General features: G+C 40.0%; 3 protein-coding genes and 1 pseudogene across 7 annotated transcripts; all 4 read right to left on the bottom strand.

The window, feature by feature from the left end:
• Positions 1-844: 844 nt before the first annotated feature.
• kdelr2b (KDEL endoplasmic reticulum protein retention receptor 2b) lies at positions 845-7,982 on the bottom strand. The gene is made up of 5 exons (XM_086304938.1): positions 7,688-7,982; positions 5,607-5,707; positions 5,217-5,375; positions 2,935-3,187; positions 845-2,078 (listed from the first exon to the last, which is right to left on the bottom strand). Exons 1-5 carry the CDS (start codon positions 7,776-7,778, stop codon positions 2,044-2,046), a joined length of 639 nt encoding a protein of 212 aa, XP_086161064.1. The 5' UTR covers positions 7,779-7,982; the 3' UTR covers positions 845-2,043.
• Positions 7,983-9,220: 1,238 nt separating this feature from the next.
• Positions 9,221-19,846, bottom strand: mettl9 (methyltransferase 9, His-X-His N1-histidine). 5 transcript variants are annotated; one of them, XM_086304934.1, is made up of 6 exons: positions 16,516-16,651; positions 16,181-16,363; positions 14,983-15,173; positions 14,703-14,912; positions 10,411-10,595; positions 9,221-10,320 (listed from the first exon to the last, which is right to left on the bottom strand). In XM_086304934.1, the coding sequence occupies exons 2-6, from the start codon at positions 16,349-16,351 to the stop codon at positions 10,094-10,096; spliced, it is 984 nt and encodes a 327-aa protein (XP_086161060.1). In that variant the 5' UTR covers positions 16,352-16,363; positions 16,516-16,651; the 3' UTR covers positions 9,221-10,093. The 5 variants fall into 5 exon arrangements, with proteins under 5 accessions (XP_086161060.1, XP_086161059.1, XP_086161063.1 ...); XM_086304937.1 differs by lacking the exon at positions 16,516-16,651 and adding an exon at positions 19,699-19,846 and having other exon boundaries at positions 9,222-10,320; positions 16,181-16,336; XM_086304936.1 differs by lacking the exon at positions 16,516-16,651 and adding an exon at positions 18,726-18,811 and having other exon boundaries at positions 9,222-10,320; positions 16,181-16,336.
• Positions 10,636-13,338, bottom strand: LOC147322777 (uncharacterized; annotated as a pseudogene).
• On the bottom strand, positions 13,340-14,684 carry LOC147322776 (uncharacterized). Its single transcript, XM_086304931.1, has one exon. It carries the CDS (start codon positions 14,645-14,647, stop codon positions 13,340-13,342), a length of 1,308 nt encoding a protein of 435 aa, XP_086161057.1. The 5' UTR covers positions 14,648-14,684.
• Positions 19,847-19,926: the final 80 nt, after the last annotated feature.

Below are 19,926 nucleotides of genomic sequence, written 5' to 3'. Positions count from 1 at the left end.
ATAAATCTGCAGTTTGGAATAGTATCATGCTTAAGAATGCATTATTGTCTGCATTTTATTTAAGTATTTTTTTTAAAAACAAATAGTCCGTGGTGTAGTGGTTAGCAACTTCCTTCTCCAGTCCAAACACATGGGTTAGGTTGTTTGGTAATTCTAAATTGGCTGTAGGTTTGAATGGTTGTCTGTCTTTATATGTTTTCCCTGCAAACTTATGTCTTGTCTCTGTTGTCTCCATATGTACCCTATAATATAAGTACATACAGGTTTTAGAGCAACTTGTGCTCTCATCCAGGTGTTTCTTGAATTTTTCACCAAGACAATGCATACCAGGATATATGTGTCCAGTCTTCCTTCACTCTATGATACTAGCCAGCACTCTGTCTTTACCAGTCATAGTCTCTACATTTAAATGCGTCCTCTCACCTCTACTGCTTTCCTTCTCTCTCACTGCCCCTTAGCATGCCTTCCATCTTTTGTCTTCTGCCAACAGCAGCACAGTTTTGACCAGCAGTGAAAGCACTCGTTGTTAAACTGGGCCTTAACCAATCCGGTATGAATGGAAATCTCATTCTGTATTATTTGCATGCTTAATTTATATCAGATGCACTTCCTGAGGCAAAGTTCCCCATTCATCAGGGCTTGGGATACTAGGAGTACACTGGTGTGTGCCCCCCAACATGGGTGGAATACTGACACCAAAAAGGGAAATTCCAGTATATATGAAAATGCGATGAGCTTATTAGACTTTCTGCATCAGCGGATAAAAAAAAAGTAATAAATCTGACCGTCATGTGTAACGTCATAGGAGCAAAACTTGAGTGGAATCACAGTACTAAGACAAATGTTTCCCACAAAGCTTTTATTAGTGGTGGTAATATCATGCAAGAGCTCTGGTGAGAAATGAAAAAGAGAACTTGAGAATGATGAGCATGAAAACTCTATCAGAAACCAATATAACTTCATAGGATACTGCCGCAGTCTCTTTCCAAATCCAATAGGGAGATTCCTTTCTTAGGGTCAAATTATGCACAACAGGTAGAACTTTCTACAGACTGTTTATTGGAAACCAGCAGGAAGATTAAAAAATAAATACATTTGCAGCTAAAAGGAAAAAAAGACCTCTGCAGTGGGACTTCACACACAGCACATAACCAGTGAGTTTATGCATCTCAAACATATAAAAGGAACCATCTGAAATGATGTATAATTACAGGTGGCATCGGTCACTTTAAACGAAAGCAATTAACGGCGAGTTCACTGACTTTCTTCACACGTTTGTTTACTCCTAATATGGACAGTGCTTCATATGGCGACGGAGAATACACTGAGGATCTAATGCCCATCATTTCTGACAGCATTTGAACCAAAATATATTCTAAAGTTACCTTCAGAGTTGCTTTGATTTTGAAAAAGAACTATTTATGGCATCTACTACTATTTTTTTTTTCCACCAAAAGGCATGAGCAGCAGTCATTACAAATGGGAATGCATACTGGCCAAAAACAGAACGGCAGAATCAAAGTTATGGGATTCAATACAAGCCTCCTCAGTCAGATTTAGAAAAAAACAAAAACAAGAACAAAGAGATTTTATTTTGATTGCAAATACTATTAAAAATGCTCAATAATATCCCACCACAAGAAGTCTGCTTCTATATCATACAGTGCCAAATCACAGGCAATTTTATCTCCCGAGCTCCATCGATGTGTCGAATCTCCAGATCACACATTTTATGTAGAAAACATTTCTCGCTTTTTTTCCCCTTCCGTTATACAGAGTAATAAAAAAAGTTAAGGCAAGATGCATCAAACAGAAATCTGCAGGCCAAGGAGCAGCTGCTGAAGGTGTTCCAATTCCACTGATTCTGGATCAGCCAGTGGCTCCTGCTAGCTCTCTGTCTCAGGCATCTTACACTGGTGGGAGGGGAAGAGGAGGAAGTGACTGCTGATATTGGGGGAATGGGGCTGTCAGAGGTGTCTGCTGCCCCTCCTCCTCCCCTCCAATTGCCCGATTTGAGTCTGCCAAAACACTCTTCTTTGGCACTTAGGCTGGCAGACTCAGCTTCTTTCCTTTCAGTACTGAAACCAGACAGGACAGATTTATGTTAAACATATTAGACAGGGAGCATTCATCACAAGAAGACACACTGATGGATTGATTTTTTTCAGTTTAGTGTTTTTGCTGCCTGAGACTTGAACACCAAAACTTATATGAAAACTATTTCATCAACATTTGTTTTAACATCAGTGTAGTTAAAGGGAACTTATTATACCTGAATTATTTAAAGCAATCAAAGGGATGTGAAGAAGCCACTGCTATTTATATCCAAATGTCTACGCACTGTGTTTAAGAGACATCAGCTGAAGTCGACCTATGATTTTGATGAACACCAGTTTCTACCACAAGATGGTGGAGTGACTATATGTACTGCCCAGTGTGCTCTGAAACATGAGTGTAAAGCCTGGTTTATGGCCACTGCATTGGTTGTGTTGTTTGTGATGTCACCAGTGAGAAAAGAAAAAGGAAGTCGTCTTAAACTCATATTAAAAACTCAATAAATGATGAAGCATCGAGGGCGTTTCTGAATTTTTCATTATAGTGATGCAGTAGTTGATATGACAATGCATCTCTTCCTGATACTCTTTTGTAAACAAGACAGTTATGAACTCAATGACATCAATTTATGGACAAACCTTAAAAGTTTAGGATTGCAAATGATGAAAAAAAAAAACCCAAAGAAAAAAAACAAAACACTACACACAGTAAAAACAAAATGTTCAGATTGGAGAATCTAATCTTGTGCTCATGTTTGCTTTGTCCTTGAAACAAGTTACAACATATCTGCACTGCTACCATTAAAGAGATTTTCAACTTTGGTTTGAACAAATATATATTTAATTAAAAAAATGAAATGAAAAATGCAGCAGCACTCACCTTTTGTTACATACAAATAGAAGAAGTCGCAGTAGAGGATGGTCTGCACCACTCCAGCAACGATGGCAATCATATCAAAGAACCCCTCAAAGTAGAACCTCCATATCCAGTTGATGAGGTAGAGAGCTCTGTACAGACCCAGGAAGAACAGGTAGTGGGTGGTGATGGTCTCAGCTTCTCCCGTCTTGCTGATCATGAAGAGCTGAGGTAGGATGGCCACTGACTCCAAGTAGATAGAAAATGTCCACAGGATCTGAGGTGGAGGAAATGGATGGCAGAGTGTCAGCAGTGATGTGTGTTTTAAATTTACATACAGAGATTTTATCATGTTTGCCAGTGTTGAATGGCGGGCATAACTGTGAGTACTTGGGCAAATGTTAAAGTGATTTTCCTGGACTGAAAATCAAGCTCACAAACACACTCTGCAAGTCAGTGTGTTGCAAATACATGAAAAAAGAAAGCATGCACATGTAAACAAACCAGCCAGAGGCACGGTAAAAGAAATCAAACTGAAACATAACCCTTTTTTCATAGTAAGTCTGCACTGGTGCATGCATGCTGCATGGCAGCTGTCTCACGTGACTGAGTTTAACATGTATGTGCATCCTGTTCCCTCTATAGAATGAAGTGCTGGGTGATTCCTCAGACTTTGGTTTCAGTTATGATTTTCTCTCCCAAAGATTTTGAAAACAACTTTGTTTGGACCTAAGTTGGGCTACATGTCAGTCACGGATAACGCACGTGATCTAGGCTTTGAAGGAGGCATACTCCGTTTCCTCCATGTCCGTGGTATAAGATGCAAAAAACGTAGCCTAGTGAATGATGGTAATGCAGCATACAGCGACCCACATCAGGTAGAAAAGTGCACATTTGTTTCCAGTTATGAAATATGTCATTAACTCTGAACGCTGAATTAAAGCCAAGAAACTTTCCGAGCCATAAACAGCACCCAACACGGCTGCCTTTGAGAAGTTTTAAACAGAGCTCCACCACAATGATGGAAACTTGAAGCTGGGTTATATCATACCGTTCACAGTAATACTGGTATAATTTTGGGCAACGATAGAAAAATGAAATATCGCAATAGAATATGGGTAAAACGCGCATGCGCAGTGCCTTTGTTTTCATACGTACACGTCGGAAAAAGCATTGCGGCGAAAGCAAATCGTTGAATGAAACGGATGAACCAGAACTGGTTTGTAAAAATGCTGCAACTTCAGTGGTGTGGAACTGGTTTAGCTTTCGTCCGTCAGATACAAAGCAAAGCACTATTTTTGGTAGCGCATGCTAGCGGGCCGTCGTTATTACTGTGTTGTTTGGAAAATACGGCACACTTAAAATCAATCCTTTGATTTTTCTGAAAGTCGACAGTGCCCCTTATAATCCCGTGTGCCTTATGTATGAATTCTGGTTGTGTTTACTGACCTCGAAATGATTTTATGTAAACGGCGCTTCAAAACCTGTCAAATGTTTTAGTACGACTTTGCTGAGCTACGAACCCGCACTGCTTGATGGATTGTTGGAGCATTACGGCTAACGTAGTCAGGAGCCTGGCGGAGTGATACGTACTGTGCTTCAACATAATATTACCGTATCGTGTGTGTATGACCTCTTTTTAAGTTTTGTGGATATTACACATGGTTATGCTGAGGATATGTCGGCCAGTTTCCACTGGAAATGCCTTTTGGTTAAACTGTCAGCGAGGAATTTGCATTTGCACTGTTAAATTTTTATATAACTTTAATTCACATTAAACAGCTGCTTGTTTAAGTGAAAATACATTGATGTTTTTTTTTGCACTAATAAAGTTGTGGAGTTGTAAAGTATTTTGTCTAGTGTCAGTTATATCGTTATTGCAAATTTTCAAATGATATCGTGATAAATATTTTTGGACATATCGCCCTGCTCTACTTGAAGCACCATGTTGCTGTTCAGCACATGAGGATTCCCATACCTGCTGCTCTGTTAATAGTTCGACACTACCATCTATGGCACTATGACAACACAGAAGCCGCATGAAAGATCGACTGCTCTTAGATAGTTGGCTTATAGGTGCTGCAGAGAGCCTGTCATAGTAGGAATCAATCTAGATGACAGCCCTCTTTTGTCTTCCATAACTTGCATACCAATTTCTCCTCGCTTCTTCTTTTTTTACATTATCTATTCTTTTTTGGAGTCTTTGAGTAGTTGTGTCTAATAACAGTCATTTCAAGATTTAACAATATAGTTATGAATTTTATTTTATCATAGAGCAGCCCTGGCTGTGTGTTTGAATGTCTGACCTCCAGAGGAGAGAAGTCATGGTTAACCAGGAAAGCCAGGCCACCAACAGGGACGACCAGGAACTCCACTCTGAACGTGTCATGGTTTCCATCATAAGTTGCCTTGAACTTCATGTAGATCAGGTACACAGTGGCGTATGAACATCCGATGTAGATGATCTGAAATATAAATGGGAAAGCATTAAGACTCTCGTGACCTAATGGCCTGAGGTACTTGCAGTTGTGCAGCATGGACACCTCGTACAAGCCTACCACAAATTATTTGGCAGCTGTATCGTTTAGCAAACACTGACATGTTGGGCCTGGTGTACTGGTTACGCCCACACTGTGTTCATTGCTTGGATGGAAAATGCTGCAGGATGTGATGATGAGAAGGGGGCAGGATCTTACCTTCATGGTGGTGTTGTAGAGAGAGATGAACGATGTGAGCAGGTCAAGGTATCGAGTGGTGAACACCAAGGCAAACAAGATCTGACTCTTTCCCGAAATACCTGTGAAAGACAGCACAAAGTATTTTAAACTTAACATTATAACGTTTTACTCCCTATTATATGGTTAGTATAGGAGCAGAGGATATTATATAATTGGAACAAGTATCTGGTATGTTGTCATGTGACAAAACCTGTTTTTTTTTTTTTTTAAATCATCTGATACTATAAAGGCCAAGAGTTTTTCCACCTCATTCATGCTCAAATAGCTGCACTACTATTACTCACTAATAACAGAAATCTTCCAGTGAGTTGATTTTAAACGTTAAATGCTTGTTTTTGAAGTTGTACATAATCAGAGCTCTGGAAAAAGCCACCAGAGTATTCCCCCATGGAAACACAAATTGTGAAGCTGCTTGGAACAATCTAACGTTGTATGTTCTGCTACTCCCATTAAGTGTGCTCCAACAACATAATTGTTTAAAACTAAACTAAAAACTTGTGTAATTATCTGAGGTTTTGTACTTCCTGATATTCATGTATTGTTTTATTCAATTATGGCTCCTTTATCAAGTTTCATTTGAAAGTTTTATCACCTTTACTGGTCCACTGTTTGTGAGTCATTTCAATTTATTTCTGCTTCTTTAAGTATTGTTAAAGCAGCCACTCCCATTAGGATGTAAAGGGATAAAGGCAATCACTCAGAAGTACTTTGATTTGCAGGAACAAATAAGCCTAAGGCAGAGATGTCTGGGGGGGCAGAACTAGTCCACCAAATGTCCAATCTGGTCTACACACAGACAACTCATGTGAATTATAGATTCAACTTGAATTGAAAAACATGCAATACCAAAAAGTTGATTCTGTTCATCTAAACGTAGTGTTTTCAGTGGGAGAAACGTTTTGTCATTCATCCAAGTGACTTCTTCAGTCTCAGCTGACTGCAGGTTTCCCTAACCTTACAAACACTACATTTGCATATTGACCAAAACTAGCACCACATGAACATAATCGATTTTTTGGGATTTCTTTACCTGGATGATTGAGCATGCATCAAGACACATGCAATAAGACTTTATGTTAGAGTGTGCACTTTAAAAAATGCATTGCTTGCTGTTCATGATCTGTTAATAAATGTCAATTAATTAACAGATGCAATGGCTTACTTGCACTTCTCTACATTAAAAAACACAGGCTATTATGCAACTGCTTTACTTGCTTGCTCAACTTGTAATCAAATTACATTGTTTGTAACCCATTAATGAATTCAACAGTCCTCTAAGGACACCAGGTGATCCAAACCTTGTTAGCACTTCAAAGTCAATTATTCGTTTTGTTCGCCTTTACACTCTCACACACCATTGTGTGGTTTAATCTAGGTATGGCTCCCTTGCAGTGATAGCAACCTAACCTTTGGCCACAGCAATAACAGGAAAAACAAAGTTTCACAGAATGCAGGAATTTACTTTTCCCTCAAAGACCTGCTGGACGACTTGCAAGCAAAAACATTCACCCAGTCACCGACTTTGCATGTGCAGACTCGGGAGCACTCGATGCTGCCACGTCAGAGAGGTCATACCAGGCTGTAGTAAAGCAAGTCACAGGAACAGTAAGGCTGAAACGTGGAACTAGCTTAGTGTCAATCAGGTGAAATGACGAAGCCAAACTATCAAGTACTGTGGCCCTCAGGTCCCCCATCTAACGCTAGTTTGGGGCCAAATGGACTGTCAAGACAAGCTAGTAGCACAACTGATGACAGAACCACATAACAAGTTTCAGGGTCCTATTCTTAAAAGGCACAGTGACAGCCGCGGGAGTGGTTGTCATTACTTGATGACAAAACATACCGCTTGAAATGGACAGGACTACTAGCCAGCTAGCTAACATTAGCCAAAAGCTGGCTAATGAGTTCCAACTAACTACAGATAAGTTCCACGGTGGACAGCTTTCACTTCTCCTCAAACTGCTAATTACACGAGAGGACACATGCTGTGCCTACTAAGGTTCGCTTAAACTCTTAAGTTAAAGACTTTGGCTACTCACCGGCACAAGACCTGGTTTTCCATATTTTTAGCAGCAGGATGATGATAGCTGCTAAGTGGGAGAGGTCGCCGGTTAGCCTGAAAATATTCATGTTTGCAGGAACGCGGCAAGTAGCAGGGCGATTCTAGATTCTCTGAAGAACTCTGCCTGTCTCCGGCAACGGTTTTTTTTTCCTATCCGACAGCGCTGAATGACACTGTGATGTTAGAATAAACGGTTTCTGGGTCCAGAAGATGGGAAAATGGCGAGTCAAGCGCGACGTGGCTTGGGGACGTGGCCAAGACCGCAGTATCCAATGCAAGACGGGAAACTCTCTTGGTCCCAGCCAATCAGGACAGAGCGATTGGTAATTTGCATAAACTATGCTGGAGAAAACGTTGCCTTGAAGTTCTACGAAAAAAGAAAGTAAATACAAGTTTCCCTTTTCCCAGTTGCAATGGTCAAGGAAACGAACCAGGAAATCAGCGTCTATCCTTTACTAAGACACGTGTAAATACGTGGAGTTAAATTTTACTTTAATATCCAGTTTCATTCAGGTGGTACTATGTTCATCCTATTTATAGCCTAGTTGTAATTCGTTATATTTTGCATAGTTTAAGATTTTCTGTAACTTGTATTTTTCTTTTTAATCTTCTCATATTTATTGGCTATACCTACTGGAGTCAAATTCCTTGTTTGTTTGCACAAATTTGCCCAAATAAAGATGATTCTGATGTGTAGTTAAATTCTCCTTATAAAACAGAATGTAACTCTACATATTGCTACGACACAGAATAAGTATTTTTATACATATTGAGAAGAATGTTTAACTACATTTACACAATTTGGGAGTAAGTTCTCTCCAAACATTAATTCCAGAAACTGAAGAGCTTATTTGCAGATTTTTAGAGGCAATCCTGTTTCGTCTGCAGCAGAGGTTGACTCTCAGGTGGTTCCTGTAATCAGCCATCTGCCCATACTCACGTACCAACTTTAGGCAGTCCTTGCCAAGTCCCCCAAAACTTTTGTTAGTGAAACATAAACACCCCATTATATGACCCCATATGCTCATTGTGCTTTCGCTGCTCCATTTTGCAAACCCTGACCAACCTTTTAAACAGGTACAACATGAGACTTAATGGCAAGCAGTACGTTGGAGTCTGGTAACAAGCAAGAGCAGAAATGCATTTCTTAAATATACATCAAATCAAAGATAATCCTTAAAATATTCAAGTAATGCCTACTTGCCAATCTTTGAAATATGTATAAAACCTTTGAGACCACAAGAGCAAATAAATTTAAAAAAAAAAAAAAAAAAAACCCCACAGAGATCTATTAAGAGTAGGGGATAATCTGATAGCTGGACTAAGTTTGAATCTGCTGTTTGGAAGCAGTGCATACATTTATAGTTCTCACAGAAGACTAGGCTTGGGATACACTAGTATTGAATTTGTTGAAGGTACAGATTGTCAAATTTCTTTGAGGCAAATATTATCTTACAGGAACGTCACTGCAGCATGACAAAAATAAAATTAAGCCAAGAAATGCTCAAAAGTGTATTTTATTTAGAACAAACACTTAGACTGCATTATGTGTGGCACATTTCCCCCCCCCAAAAAATTCATTCTGCACCATTATTTGAGCAGCATAGATTCAGGCCATAACATTGAGAGACAAAGTTTAATTCATAAACAGCCATAAATGCAGGGCTTGCTGCTACAGCATTGCTTGGAATAGTAAAACCAGTAGTTTACAAGTCAATGCGGTAACTAAGGCCTTGTCCATTTATATCATAGTTACATCTACTAGCACCAACAGGTATTTTATATCAAGAATTAAAGATTTAGATGTTATTGTCAAAGAATAAAGCTTTAATCTATTTTCATTAAAAAAAGAAAGAAAAGAACTAGCTTTGAACAGTCTACAATATTCTTTTTGTGGTCATTGAAGCTGGAATTCCATGGGCTCACTTTAAAAGTTCTGCTTCAAGTTATTGTAAAATTATAATGAACTGGCTACAAAATGGGTGTTTAAATGCCTTTCTTTCACTTGCACCATCTTCACTGTCTGATATTGGGTAGAAAATTTGTTGGGAAAAATAAGGGTCCAGTTAAACACCATCTCAAGAGGGTCCTCTGCATCAATACAGAATGATACTTCCAGTGAGCACAGGTAACGACAAAAAAAAAATCTCATGTTTTGTTGGTTGTGTAAGAGTTATGACATCAGAGTCCATTAGTGGCATTTTCTTATAGGCCAAATGCCTTCCAGATTTTTGGGTAGAGGTCTCACTAAACAAGATGGCTGGTGAACATTGAAACTATGTTACCTGAGCTTCACACCCGACTCGCCACTTCTAAAAAAGTCAAACACTGCGATTCAAGAATGCTCATGAAAATATAACTACATACTCTGTGCTTGTAGTACTCATGGAGCAGCCACTTGATCATCTGAGGACTTTAGAACAAAAACTGCATCATCAAGAAGGTAGTAATCTCTTGCTATGTCCCCTTCGCAGAGGTATGGCAATCGGGTGAAGGACTCCACCTCAAACCCCACCTTTCGGAAAACCTCATTTGTAAGACTGTTTACTTGCTCCTCCCAAGTCTTGCCTTGAATTTTTATGTATTCCCTGGGACGCTCCCATCTCCCTCCTGGGGAAGAGAGACAAAAAGAGGCTGCTTTATCTGGACAGAAAATGGTTACAGAGCATAACATACAAGCAGCATTTATTTTCAACTGACCGATTTCTAGCCAAGGTTGGAAAGGAATCACAGCAGCCACGATGAGTCTTCCCGTCCCTGGAACCAGTGATTGTCGGATGTCCTTCAGGAGATGCAGGGGATCGTCGCAGCGGTCGAGAAGGTTCAAACAGCTGATCACGTCATACTTAAAGCCTGTCTCCTGCCACGCATCTATACCCAGCAGTCTGATATCAACAGGAATTTAGCAGGAGAAATAAGCATTCAGTTACAAGAGATCATCCAATTCAATTCAATCTTTATTGGCAGACTTCATGTCCATACACACACACACACACACACACACACACACACACACACACACACACACACACACACACACACACACACACACACACACACACACACACACACACACACACACACACACACACACACACACACACACACACACACACACACACACACACTTTAACCAGTGCTTTCTCAGACTGGATGAGTAACGGGAACCACTCACTGTTGGATCTGTAAGTGCTAAAATTATACTGTTACTCGAACAATCCAGTCGTTCTCTAAAATTGAACATTAGCTTTCTTAAAAGTGCTTTAAAAGTCCAAACACCCACAGCTACAAACATCTGGCTGGCAGGTATTTCACCTTTTTATGAACTTCAAGAGTTTTGTGCCAGTTTAAACAAAGGGAAATTTAGCTGTTTATCCTGCTTGGTTCTACATATCAAAACAGCACTTTTAGCAGCATTGTACTCAATGTCATATTGCACACCATATTCAGTACAGACATTAAGAAGATCCTGTAACCCAGCACTGCTTGGACTAAAAACAACCAGGTCATCTGCATACATAAGATAATTTATCAATGTTTTACCTAATATACACCCAGTGTTACAGGCTCTCAGTTGTATGGACAAATCATCAACATACAAATTAAATAAAATTGGAAACAAAATCCCACCCTGTCTAACACCATTGCTGACACCAAAGGGGGCAGAAATACTGCTTCCCCATTTAACCTGCATGTTCTGATGAGCGTACCAGTAAGAGAGAATCCTCACGATATACTGAGGAACTCCCCGTCTCTTCATTTTATCAAAAAGTTTTCTGTGGTTCACTCGATCAAAAGGCTTAGAGGCATCAATGAAACACATGAGGACAGATGAATTTTTAGCCCTATACAAACTAACTATTTCCTTGAGTGCATATATGCACATGTCAGTGCTGTGCTTTGGTTTGAAGCCAAACTGATTATCCAGAGAAGAGATGAACACACTAACTCTGTCAAACAAGATTCTTTCTAACACCTTAGATAAAATACTGGCTAGTGCAATTGGCCTGTAATTATCCAAACAGCTCACTTTTGCAGCTTTGTCCTTCATAACTGGTACCAGTAAAATACACAGCATTGAGTCTGGTAATATGCCATGAATCATAAACCCAGTGAAACAGAGTGCTACATGTTTTAAATGTTCTGCAGTGATGTGATCCAAACCAGAGGATTTATCATCAGACAACCTATGAATGGCTTCATATACTTCATGTGTCCTTACACTTATTGTGTCATTACTCATGTCAAAATTGTCCTCATATGGATCACTTTTTATACAGTTAAACAATGCACTGTAATGCTGTCTCCATAATGCTGCAATGTTATCTGCCCCAGAAACACCTTCAACAGTTGATGGTAGAGATGGTTTACAGTTATTAAGAGCTTTCACCTCTTTCCAAAAATCTGCCATATTATTACACAGCATTTTCCTGGCCAAAGAATCTGCTCTCAGCATTTGCTCATTTTTAGTTATAAAGCGAACAGCGTACTTATATCTGGCATTCGCACATTTTTTCTGTTCAAATTCTGGGCCTTGTTTAGGTCTTCCAGCCATGGCCCAACATTTATAAGCTATGCGAGCTTCATCATGGTACATGGATACATGTTCTTTCCAGCCAGGTCTGATGTTAGGTTTCTTATGCTTATATTGTTTATCAAGCAGTGTACCACTTTTATACAGAGCAGTCACTATATCATCATACATTGAGCAGAGTAAATGTTTATGCAGAGCTTTCTTACAGTTGACATCTTTGCACAAAATAGCTTCTTTGGGCAAAGAAATGTTGTTCAGATGTATATCGGTATTACTATGATAAGCTAAGAAATCCTCTTCACTACATGCTGACCAGTCTAATTTTACACTGGTAGCAATATTATTTCCAGTAGTTGCTGGCATTTGTTCCAAATTCACAGTAAAACCAAAAGGTATATGATCTGACACAGTTACCTCATACCTAATAGTCATGTTTGCTAAAGCTGCATGTCCATCAGCTGTACAGATACAGTGGTCCAGCCATGATGTACTATGCCAGGCTTCACTTATGTATAGCCATCTGCAGGCAGTAACACTTTGGTAGACAAGATAAGATTATTAACTTGACAAAAGTGAGTTAAGTGTTTAGCAAACTGAGAACTGCTGTCTGTGAGATCAGCATTAAAATCACCCAAAACATATGCTGTAAGTATCGTTGTCTTGAATAAATGCATTAATAAAAGCCAGCCTACTGAGGTATTCTTGCTCATTTTGACAAGATTCATAGGGAGTATAAATATTAAGAATGATAAAACTACTATTGTATACCAATACACCAGTCTACATCCAGTCTAATGGGCTTTATCACAGGGTCTATTTTTTTTGTCCCAAAGCACAGCAACCCCTCCAGGTATTCTGCCTCTGACTATGGCTGTGCTGAGATCAGTTGTTGATTCCCCCACTCCCAAAAAACTTGCATTTAGACAGTTAAGTTTTCCCAGGTCCTGTTTGGACAACCATGTCTCCTGCAAGCATAAAATGTCACATTCTGCAAGCAGATTGTCCACAACAATCCGTCGAGCTTTGTCCCCTGCACTCTGTCCCAAACGTAGACCACGACAGTTGTATGATAATATCCTAATAGACATCTTCATGTTAATACGTTGGTATCGCAGTTATCTCCCCTGCTGGATCCACTGAGCTTGGCACAACCGTACCGGGCTTACGAGGTTCATAAAAACGCCGGACCAGAGCCCCTTCAGGCCAGAGTTCAGGATTGTACATTTCACCTACATCATTACGTTCAGCAGTAACCTTGAAAGAGCCGAACCTGCTACGTTTAGTAGCAATTTTTTGACAGGTCACATCTCTTTTGAGTTTCTCTCTCAAATACAGAGCAAGAGTTTCTGCATCTACATCCAGGGCAAATTTAGTGGCAAACACGCTCACCAATTTAGTTTGCACAGTTCTGATTGTACTCACAGCTCCAGTGCCGATAATCGATACAGGTCCAGGCCTCTTATTGTGTCCAGTGGTAGCAGCATGCATTCCTGAACCCGAATTAACCTTCTCCAGCTTGAGACGAGGCTTGCCATTTTTCACAACTTTACTCCATTGTGGGGAGCATGTAGAAAGCACTGTCTCAACGGGATCCTCCGTTGTTGCTGTAGTTTCCATATTACGACCTGAGGCTGTCGTCGGAGCCCGATCTTGACCACATAGCAACATCTCCGGACAAAATGCTGACACTGTGCTTGTCCCAGTCCTTGAAGCAGCCAAAGCTCTGGCTTCCTGCCTTTCACGCGGGCCGCCTTTACTTCGACTCCCCCACCGCTCCTCTGCGTGTTTCCCCAGGGGAAAGTGGGAAGCGGTCCCCGACCCCTGAGCATTCAGCGTAACAGGCTCAGCCGGTACCTCAGGCCGACACTCAAGAGCAGTCACACGTTGGTCGACCTCCACAGCATTGGTCATAACTTGCTCGCAGACATCCGCCTGTAGTTTAACTACATGTTTTAAAGCACCCACCTCAGCACACAGCTGGTCCATTCGCCGTAGTAGACAACACACATCCATGCTGGAGTATGTAACAGGCGGCAGATCATCCAGGTGATGAGATACAAATCTTGGGATATTCTCCCCACACTCATTCAGCACTTTAAGACAGAGTTTAATATTGTTGGCGTCTTTATGCTGTCCTTTATATCCAACGCACCGCTGTGAGGTAGTGGGGCAGAGCTCAAACAAAACTTTCTTGGAGGCTTCAATCCCCTCGGATTCAAATGTGTTCGTGGCCAACAACACAATTTCATCCTGACTTAAAGTTTTGATTTTTACAGCAAGGAAATTAAGTAGTTCATCCTCTACAATTACCCTTCCATCAGTTGTTTTATATATCTCTGGTTTTAATCGTGACCGTTTGAAAGTCGGAGCTACGTCTGCACCACCACCTGCTACATCCGCCATCCAAGATCACCCAGAACTTTCATTTAGTTTAACAAAACAAAAATCCCACACTTACTTGAATTTCTTCTTGCGGAGACGCCTTTTCATGGTCAATGACACTTCAGTTACATAGACCTCCGTGAAATGTGGTGCCATCACCTTTGTAACACCACCATCCCCCGCGCCGAGGTCCAATAGTCTGTCAGCCACCCAGTCTGGCTCGATCCGCATAAGCTGCTGGAACTGGTTCTTGGAAAACACGAACATAGAGCCGCGACCCAGAAACCTAAGAGGGAGCGCAAGTCAGGCAAAGATGGACTACAGGTGAAAGGAAGACTAGTGTGTAAAGAACTCACCCATTAATGGAGGTACGCGATACCAGCGGGCTGAGGACAGTTGAGACGAGAGAATAATAGATTTGGGTGAAGAGATACGTAGACTTCTCTTCACTCTGTTCCACAAAAGCCCTGGTGTCCGCATCCAGCTGGTTTTGGATAAACAGTGGCTGCAGTGATTCTTCCAGTTGGTCAGGGTTGCACCTGTACCACTAAACAAGTTTTAGAGAAAATATGAAATAATAAGGCACAGCTGAAAAGTACAGAAAACATACAGTTGCTGAATACAATCAAGTGAGCATTGAGGATAAGTCACAGTCATACACATTCTGAGTTCTCATTCAACACCAACACTGCTGAGTGAACATGCTAACCTTGCTTTGGGCTGATTTGCTGGAGATCTTGTTGTTCCAGTAGTGTTACACTACATTTTATTTGCAAGATGTGCAGTAAGTGGGGGGTGTGTGCATGTTAAATGAAGGAACATGTTCTGCTTCAGAACACATTGTTCATTACAGTAAGATTATTATCAACAGTCAGTTTTCCTTTCAAGCACCACAACCATATTATTCGCCCTGTTTATAATTGCGCAACACTTACAAGTCATCCACCGATACAACCCCGGTGTTGTGCCAAGTGATTTCTGATGTTTTCAATGTATACTTTATACATTTGCCTATACTGGTGAATATGCTGGGCATAACAAGATTTATGAAGAAGTTGTATATAAAATGAAGAAATGACCTGTTTTGCAAGTATATTTATGACTGTGTTAGTGCACCTACATTTTAAATCAATGCAGTTCATATGTTTATAAAACTGTTGTATGTGTTGAAATAGCCAGATCTCCCTTTACAAAACAAAAACAGACATTTTTGATGTCAGTGACACTTGAGCTGATACATAAGCGCTATATATAAAAGTCACTTTGCCAAAAACGCACATATGTCTACATTGTGACAGGAATGTAGTTCGTGGCTCAAAATTACCGTCATACCCACGAGAAACTTCTTTGACATCCTGTTCACATATTATAGATCAGCAGCTTAAATACAGGCAATAATCTTTGGGCTAATGCCGGAAATCACTTTGGCAAACGATCACTTTTTAGTCCAACATCTGCACAATTGATTCCAACTTTTCAGTATTTCACAAAGCCTCGTTTTACCCTTTACAGAACCCCCGCAGTCGTGACAAGGACCATTCGCAGGTAACCTACCTTTGTAACGTCTATCGTATCCAGGTCGCTCAGCATGTTCACCAGGAGAGAGCGGACAACCGGATTTCGGATGTACTTCCCGGTCCACATCCTCTTGATTGAGAGCAGAAAGGCGACGTAACCTACGACCCACCCTACAAAGAGCAACTTCCTCAGCTGCAGAGGACACATAATGAATAAAGTCTTGAGCAGAAGAGATGACAGAAACCGAGAGAGAAGAGGCAAAGTGGCCAGAGTGCCGCGGTTAATATTAGATGGTGTTAAAGAGGCGAACAGCAGCCACTTGCAAAGCAGCACGCAGAGGCATGTGTCCGGTTACACGACGGCAAACTAACCTGCGGGGGCAAGCGGAGGATTCAACAAGGCCTGTTACCATGTACTTAATCCCACTGTCAGCTTATTACATTTAACTCAGTGCCATCTGCAGGGTCTCTGCCCAATATGACAACAAAAAGTCAATGCTTTGTCTTCTTTTGGCTTTATTGGAGGCGTTTAAACCGCTTATGCGCGCTTTACCGCCACCCTATGCTTAGGCGTGTCCATTAGACGTGCCAAACCTAAAAAACCCGTTTCCAGCACCTATCACCTCATTATTTAAAACTCAGCATTTATTTAACGCGCCCGTGAATCATTTCCTGCAATATGTAAACGTTTTCCAGTAGTTTCCTCCCCAAACCACGGCTACATGACATCACCTGTTAGTGAAGTTCAATTTTTAAGCTTTGAGCCAGTGTTCGCTGTAGTCTTGGCACTGTGCAGCCAGGCGTGATGGAAGGTTTGATCTGACCGAGAAACAAGAGCATGCTCACTTGCTAACAAATGGCTGACCAATGAACAAACCCTGGATATGCTTCTGTACTATAAGACTAGAAATGTGTAAATGCACTGCATTTTATTCAACAGCCTGGAAGTAGAAACCAGTCTCAAATGGAAATGTTTAAAGAGGTCAGAGCAAGGGAACGCGGGGCCAGTTTTCCACAGACTCCTGGTATCCTGCAGTCTTTTGACAGAGTCACCCTCCGCCCATAAACAGGAGCATGTTTATGGTCTGATATAAAGGCTGTTCGACTCTAGGAATGTTTCCTCTAGAAATCTAGCAAGGTCTAAAAATAAATAAATAAATAAATAAATTATTTTTGTCGGTTACTTTCACCAATGAGCAAATATGTGAATTTTTCCAACCAAGCTCGCAGGCATCTAGTACACAATTTTGTCCAAATACAGTTACTTCTGGATCAAAATCAAATGCACAACAACACAGTGGCTATTTCTGTCTTTTTTTAGTTGGCATTGATTATACGAAATATGAAGACAATGCAATGTTGCAAGGCCTCAGTTTCAGATAAGACTGCAAAAGCAAAATGGGGCACTGAAAGAATCTAAAGCAATATGGGACAATTAAATTTTTTAGAATTAAAACTTTAATGCCAGCAATTCATCCACTGAACTAAAATGAGTCTCACGTTCCCTCTTGTGGCGTCTCAAACTCTATTAGAGTTTCAGCAATATACAATACACGAGAAGTCTTGCTGTGGGTAACAGACAGCCGTGGAGAAACTTTGATTAACTGATTGAATCAACTTGGGCATCATGTCATAATTCATAAAATATGTGCAAAAAAATTTCTGCAAGAAAACACTCTTCACCCGATTACCTCTAAAATGCTAACAATGTAAAAAAAAAAAAATTGGGTCATTTAGCATCAGTTTGTCATTCTTCTGCAGTGGCTCAAAGTTGTTAGAAGCTTTACTTTAATTTCATTTGTTTTGCTGAGAGAAGCATCTCACAGAATTCTGTATACAAGTCTGTCTAGACATTGTTTGAATTAGTTTTTCTTACTTTAGGTTTCAAATAATTGAAACACAACTGCACTATGTCCTGTTTTACTGCTCAAGAGAACTTTTTCATGCTTTGCATGGTTAGAACAGCCAGCAAGATGAGTCACATTCCTCAAATCAGTCTGCATGGTTCCCAGTGACTGACCTTGGAAATAAAGAGTTTATGTTCATCTCTAGCCTGTTTCTTTCCCAAAGGGAATACTGCATGATAATCCTAACAAGGCCGTGCACACAAAAGCAAACTCCACTAAGAATAGTTCAAATAGTGACATTGTGAAAGATATCCCAGATGAATTCACTCAGGGCTTTTAAAAACAAAGCTCAAAAGCAACCTTTTTGAATTTGATCTTCAAATGTCTCCTTTCCAAAGCTAAAAACTGCTGGAAGCTGTCACTCATTTACATTTATATCGTTTAGATAAAAAACGAAAATCTTATAAATAAAAATGTAACTAGAACCCAAGAGAAGTAGCAGTGGAAGCCTTCTTTGTTGTGAAAAAATGTTATATTTTAATTTTTATTAAAGACTATATTCTATATAACATTAAAGTATAGTACAATGTCACACTTAAATTAACAGAAAGGGAAGTGTGCACACCTTTCCTCGACATAGACAAACGCAACCAACAGGCTCTCTGGGAGACATTTCCACAGCAGTGAATGCCAAGGAATTACACGGACTTTGAAAACGCAGCATGTGTTACATACCCCGACGGCGCGCGAAGAGATGAGGCGTTACCTGCACCTACAGAAGTAAATGAATTTCAAAGTCTACTACTACAGCTATTTATTTCCGGGGCTAATGAGCAGAGAAAAAGTGGGCGTGGTTGACCGAACCTGTTGTCTGAAGACCACTTGATGCCTTTGACTTCTTATGTGATAATTTTTCTCGTCTTATTTTGACCTTATGCTTTATAACTTTCTAGCTCCTCTTTTCATCTCACAATTTGCCATTCTATCTTCCCATCTGCATGTTTTGTCTCATCACTTAGATTTTCCCCTCATAATTTTAAACAATTTGTCATACCTTCATTTTCTTTTCAGTTTTTCAAAACTCTCACCATTTACCTTTGTGATTTCATAATGATAGTTTTATTTTTAAAAACGCTGATCATTTTAGCTGATCCTTTTAACATGCAAGTCAAATCATGATAATTTCTATAAATCATGACTAACTTTTTTGGTTTTTAACATTTCTGGATTTGGTTTTTCTTTTTAATGGCCGAAATGGACTTTTATACAAGACTGTAAACGCGAGGTAACAGAAAATCGCGCTGCCTTGGATTTGACTAGGAGTAATGTTAGTAGCAGTGTTTCATCAGCAGATGTCGCTACTACATCACTGCTCTGCTAGCTCTCGCTCACTCTTCTCACCAGCAGGGTCCACTGAGGGAAATAAGCTTCTAACAAGACTTACTTAATACTGACTAAAAATGGTCTGAGGATTTAACTCACACTGCCATCACACAAACAGTCAAATTTAAATTCGTCAAGAAAAACAAAACAAACAAAAACAACTATGGCTAAAATAAGCAATTAAAGTATATAAATGGGGGAAATTGCTCCTTAGTAGCGAGAACTTTGCTTTGTAATAATAGTAATAATATTTAGTTTTCATAATTATTAATAAAAAACAACTTTTGTTTCAATATGATGGTCATACAGTAGGCTGGTTACTCACCTCCGTTAAGTTAACCAAACCGAAGAAGGACGCTAGATCGAGTTGTGTAATTTTCCCTTCATAATAAAATCATATAGAAGTGGAAGTCAGACAATCCAAGGGTTATTGCTCAGTGGCGTCAGAAACTGACGTTGAATTTTCCGGTCCGAACATAACTCTGTGCCATCTGATATTGAAAACAAGCAAAAAACAAAGGAAGTTTGACAAGCAAGAATCCAAGACTTGTTG

The sequence above is a fragment of the Aulonocara sp. 'chitande type north' Nkhata Bay genome, linkage group LG8 (genome assembly GCF_057382095.1).
Source record: "Aulonocara sp. 'chitande type north' Nkhata Bay isolate Kocher_YH1m ecotype deep benthic linkage group LG8, A_spYH_male_GT1.1, whole genome shotgun sequence".
In the NCBI taxonomy this organism is placed as follows: domain Eukaryota; kingdom Metazoa; phylum Chordata; class Actinopteri; order Cichliformes; family Cichlidae; genus Aulonocara; species Aulonocara sp. 'chitande type north' Nkhata Bay.
The sequence above is the reverse complement of the archived record's forward strand: the minus strand, read 5'-3'. Positions and strand labels throughout refer to the sequence as shown.

What these genes read in the sequence shown, in the direction of transcription:
- kdelr2b (XM_086304938.1), bottom strand. Translation starts at nt 7,778, where the DNA reads ATGAATATTTTCAGGCTAACCGGCGACCTCTCCCACTTAGCAGCTATC. An exon ending in ATGACTTCTCTCCTCTGGAG is followed by an intron (nt 3,188 to 5,216) that starts GTCAGACATTCA and finishes CCTCCACCTCAG; the next exon opens with ATCCTGTGGACATTTTCTAT. An exon ending in CTATTTGTATGTAACAAAAG is followed by an intron (nt 2,079 to 2,934) that starts GTGAGTGCTGCT and finishes GTCTGGTTTCAG; the next exon opens with TACTGAAAGGAAAGAAGCTG.
- LOC147322776 (XM_086304931.1), bottom strand. Translation starts at nt 14,647, where the DNA reads ATGGCGGATGTAGCAGGTGGTGGTGCAGACGTAGCTCCGACTTTCAAA.
- mettl9 (XM_086304934.1), bottom strand. Translation starts at nt 16,351, where the DNA reads ATGTGTCCTCTGCAGCTGAGGAAGTTGCTCTTTGTAGGGTGGGTCGTA. An exon ending in ATACGATAGACGTTACAAAG is followed by an intron (nt 15,174 to 16,180) that starts GTAGGTTACCTG and finishes AAACTTGTTTAG; the next exon opens with TGGTACAGGTGCAACCCTGA. An exon ending in CCAACCTTGGCTAGAAATCG is followed by an intron (nt 10,321 to 10,410) that starts GTCAGTTGAAAA and finishes TCTCTTCCCCAG; the next exon opens with GAGGGAGATGGGAGCGTCCC.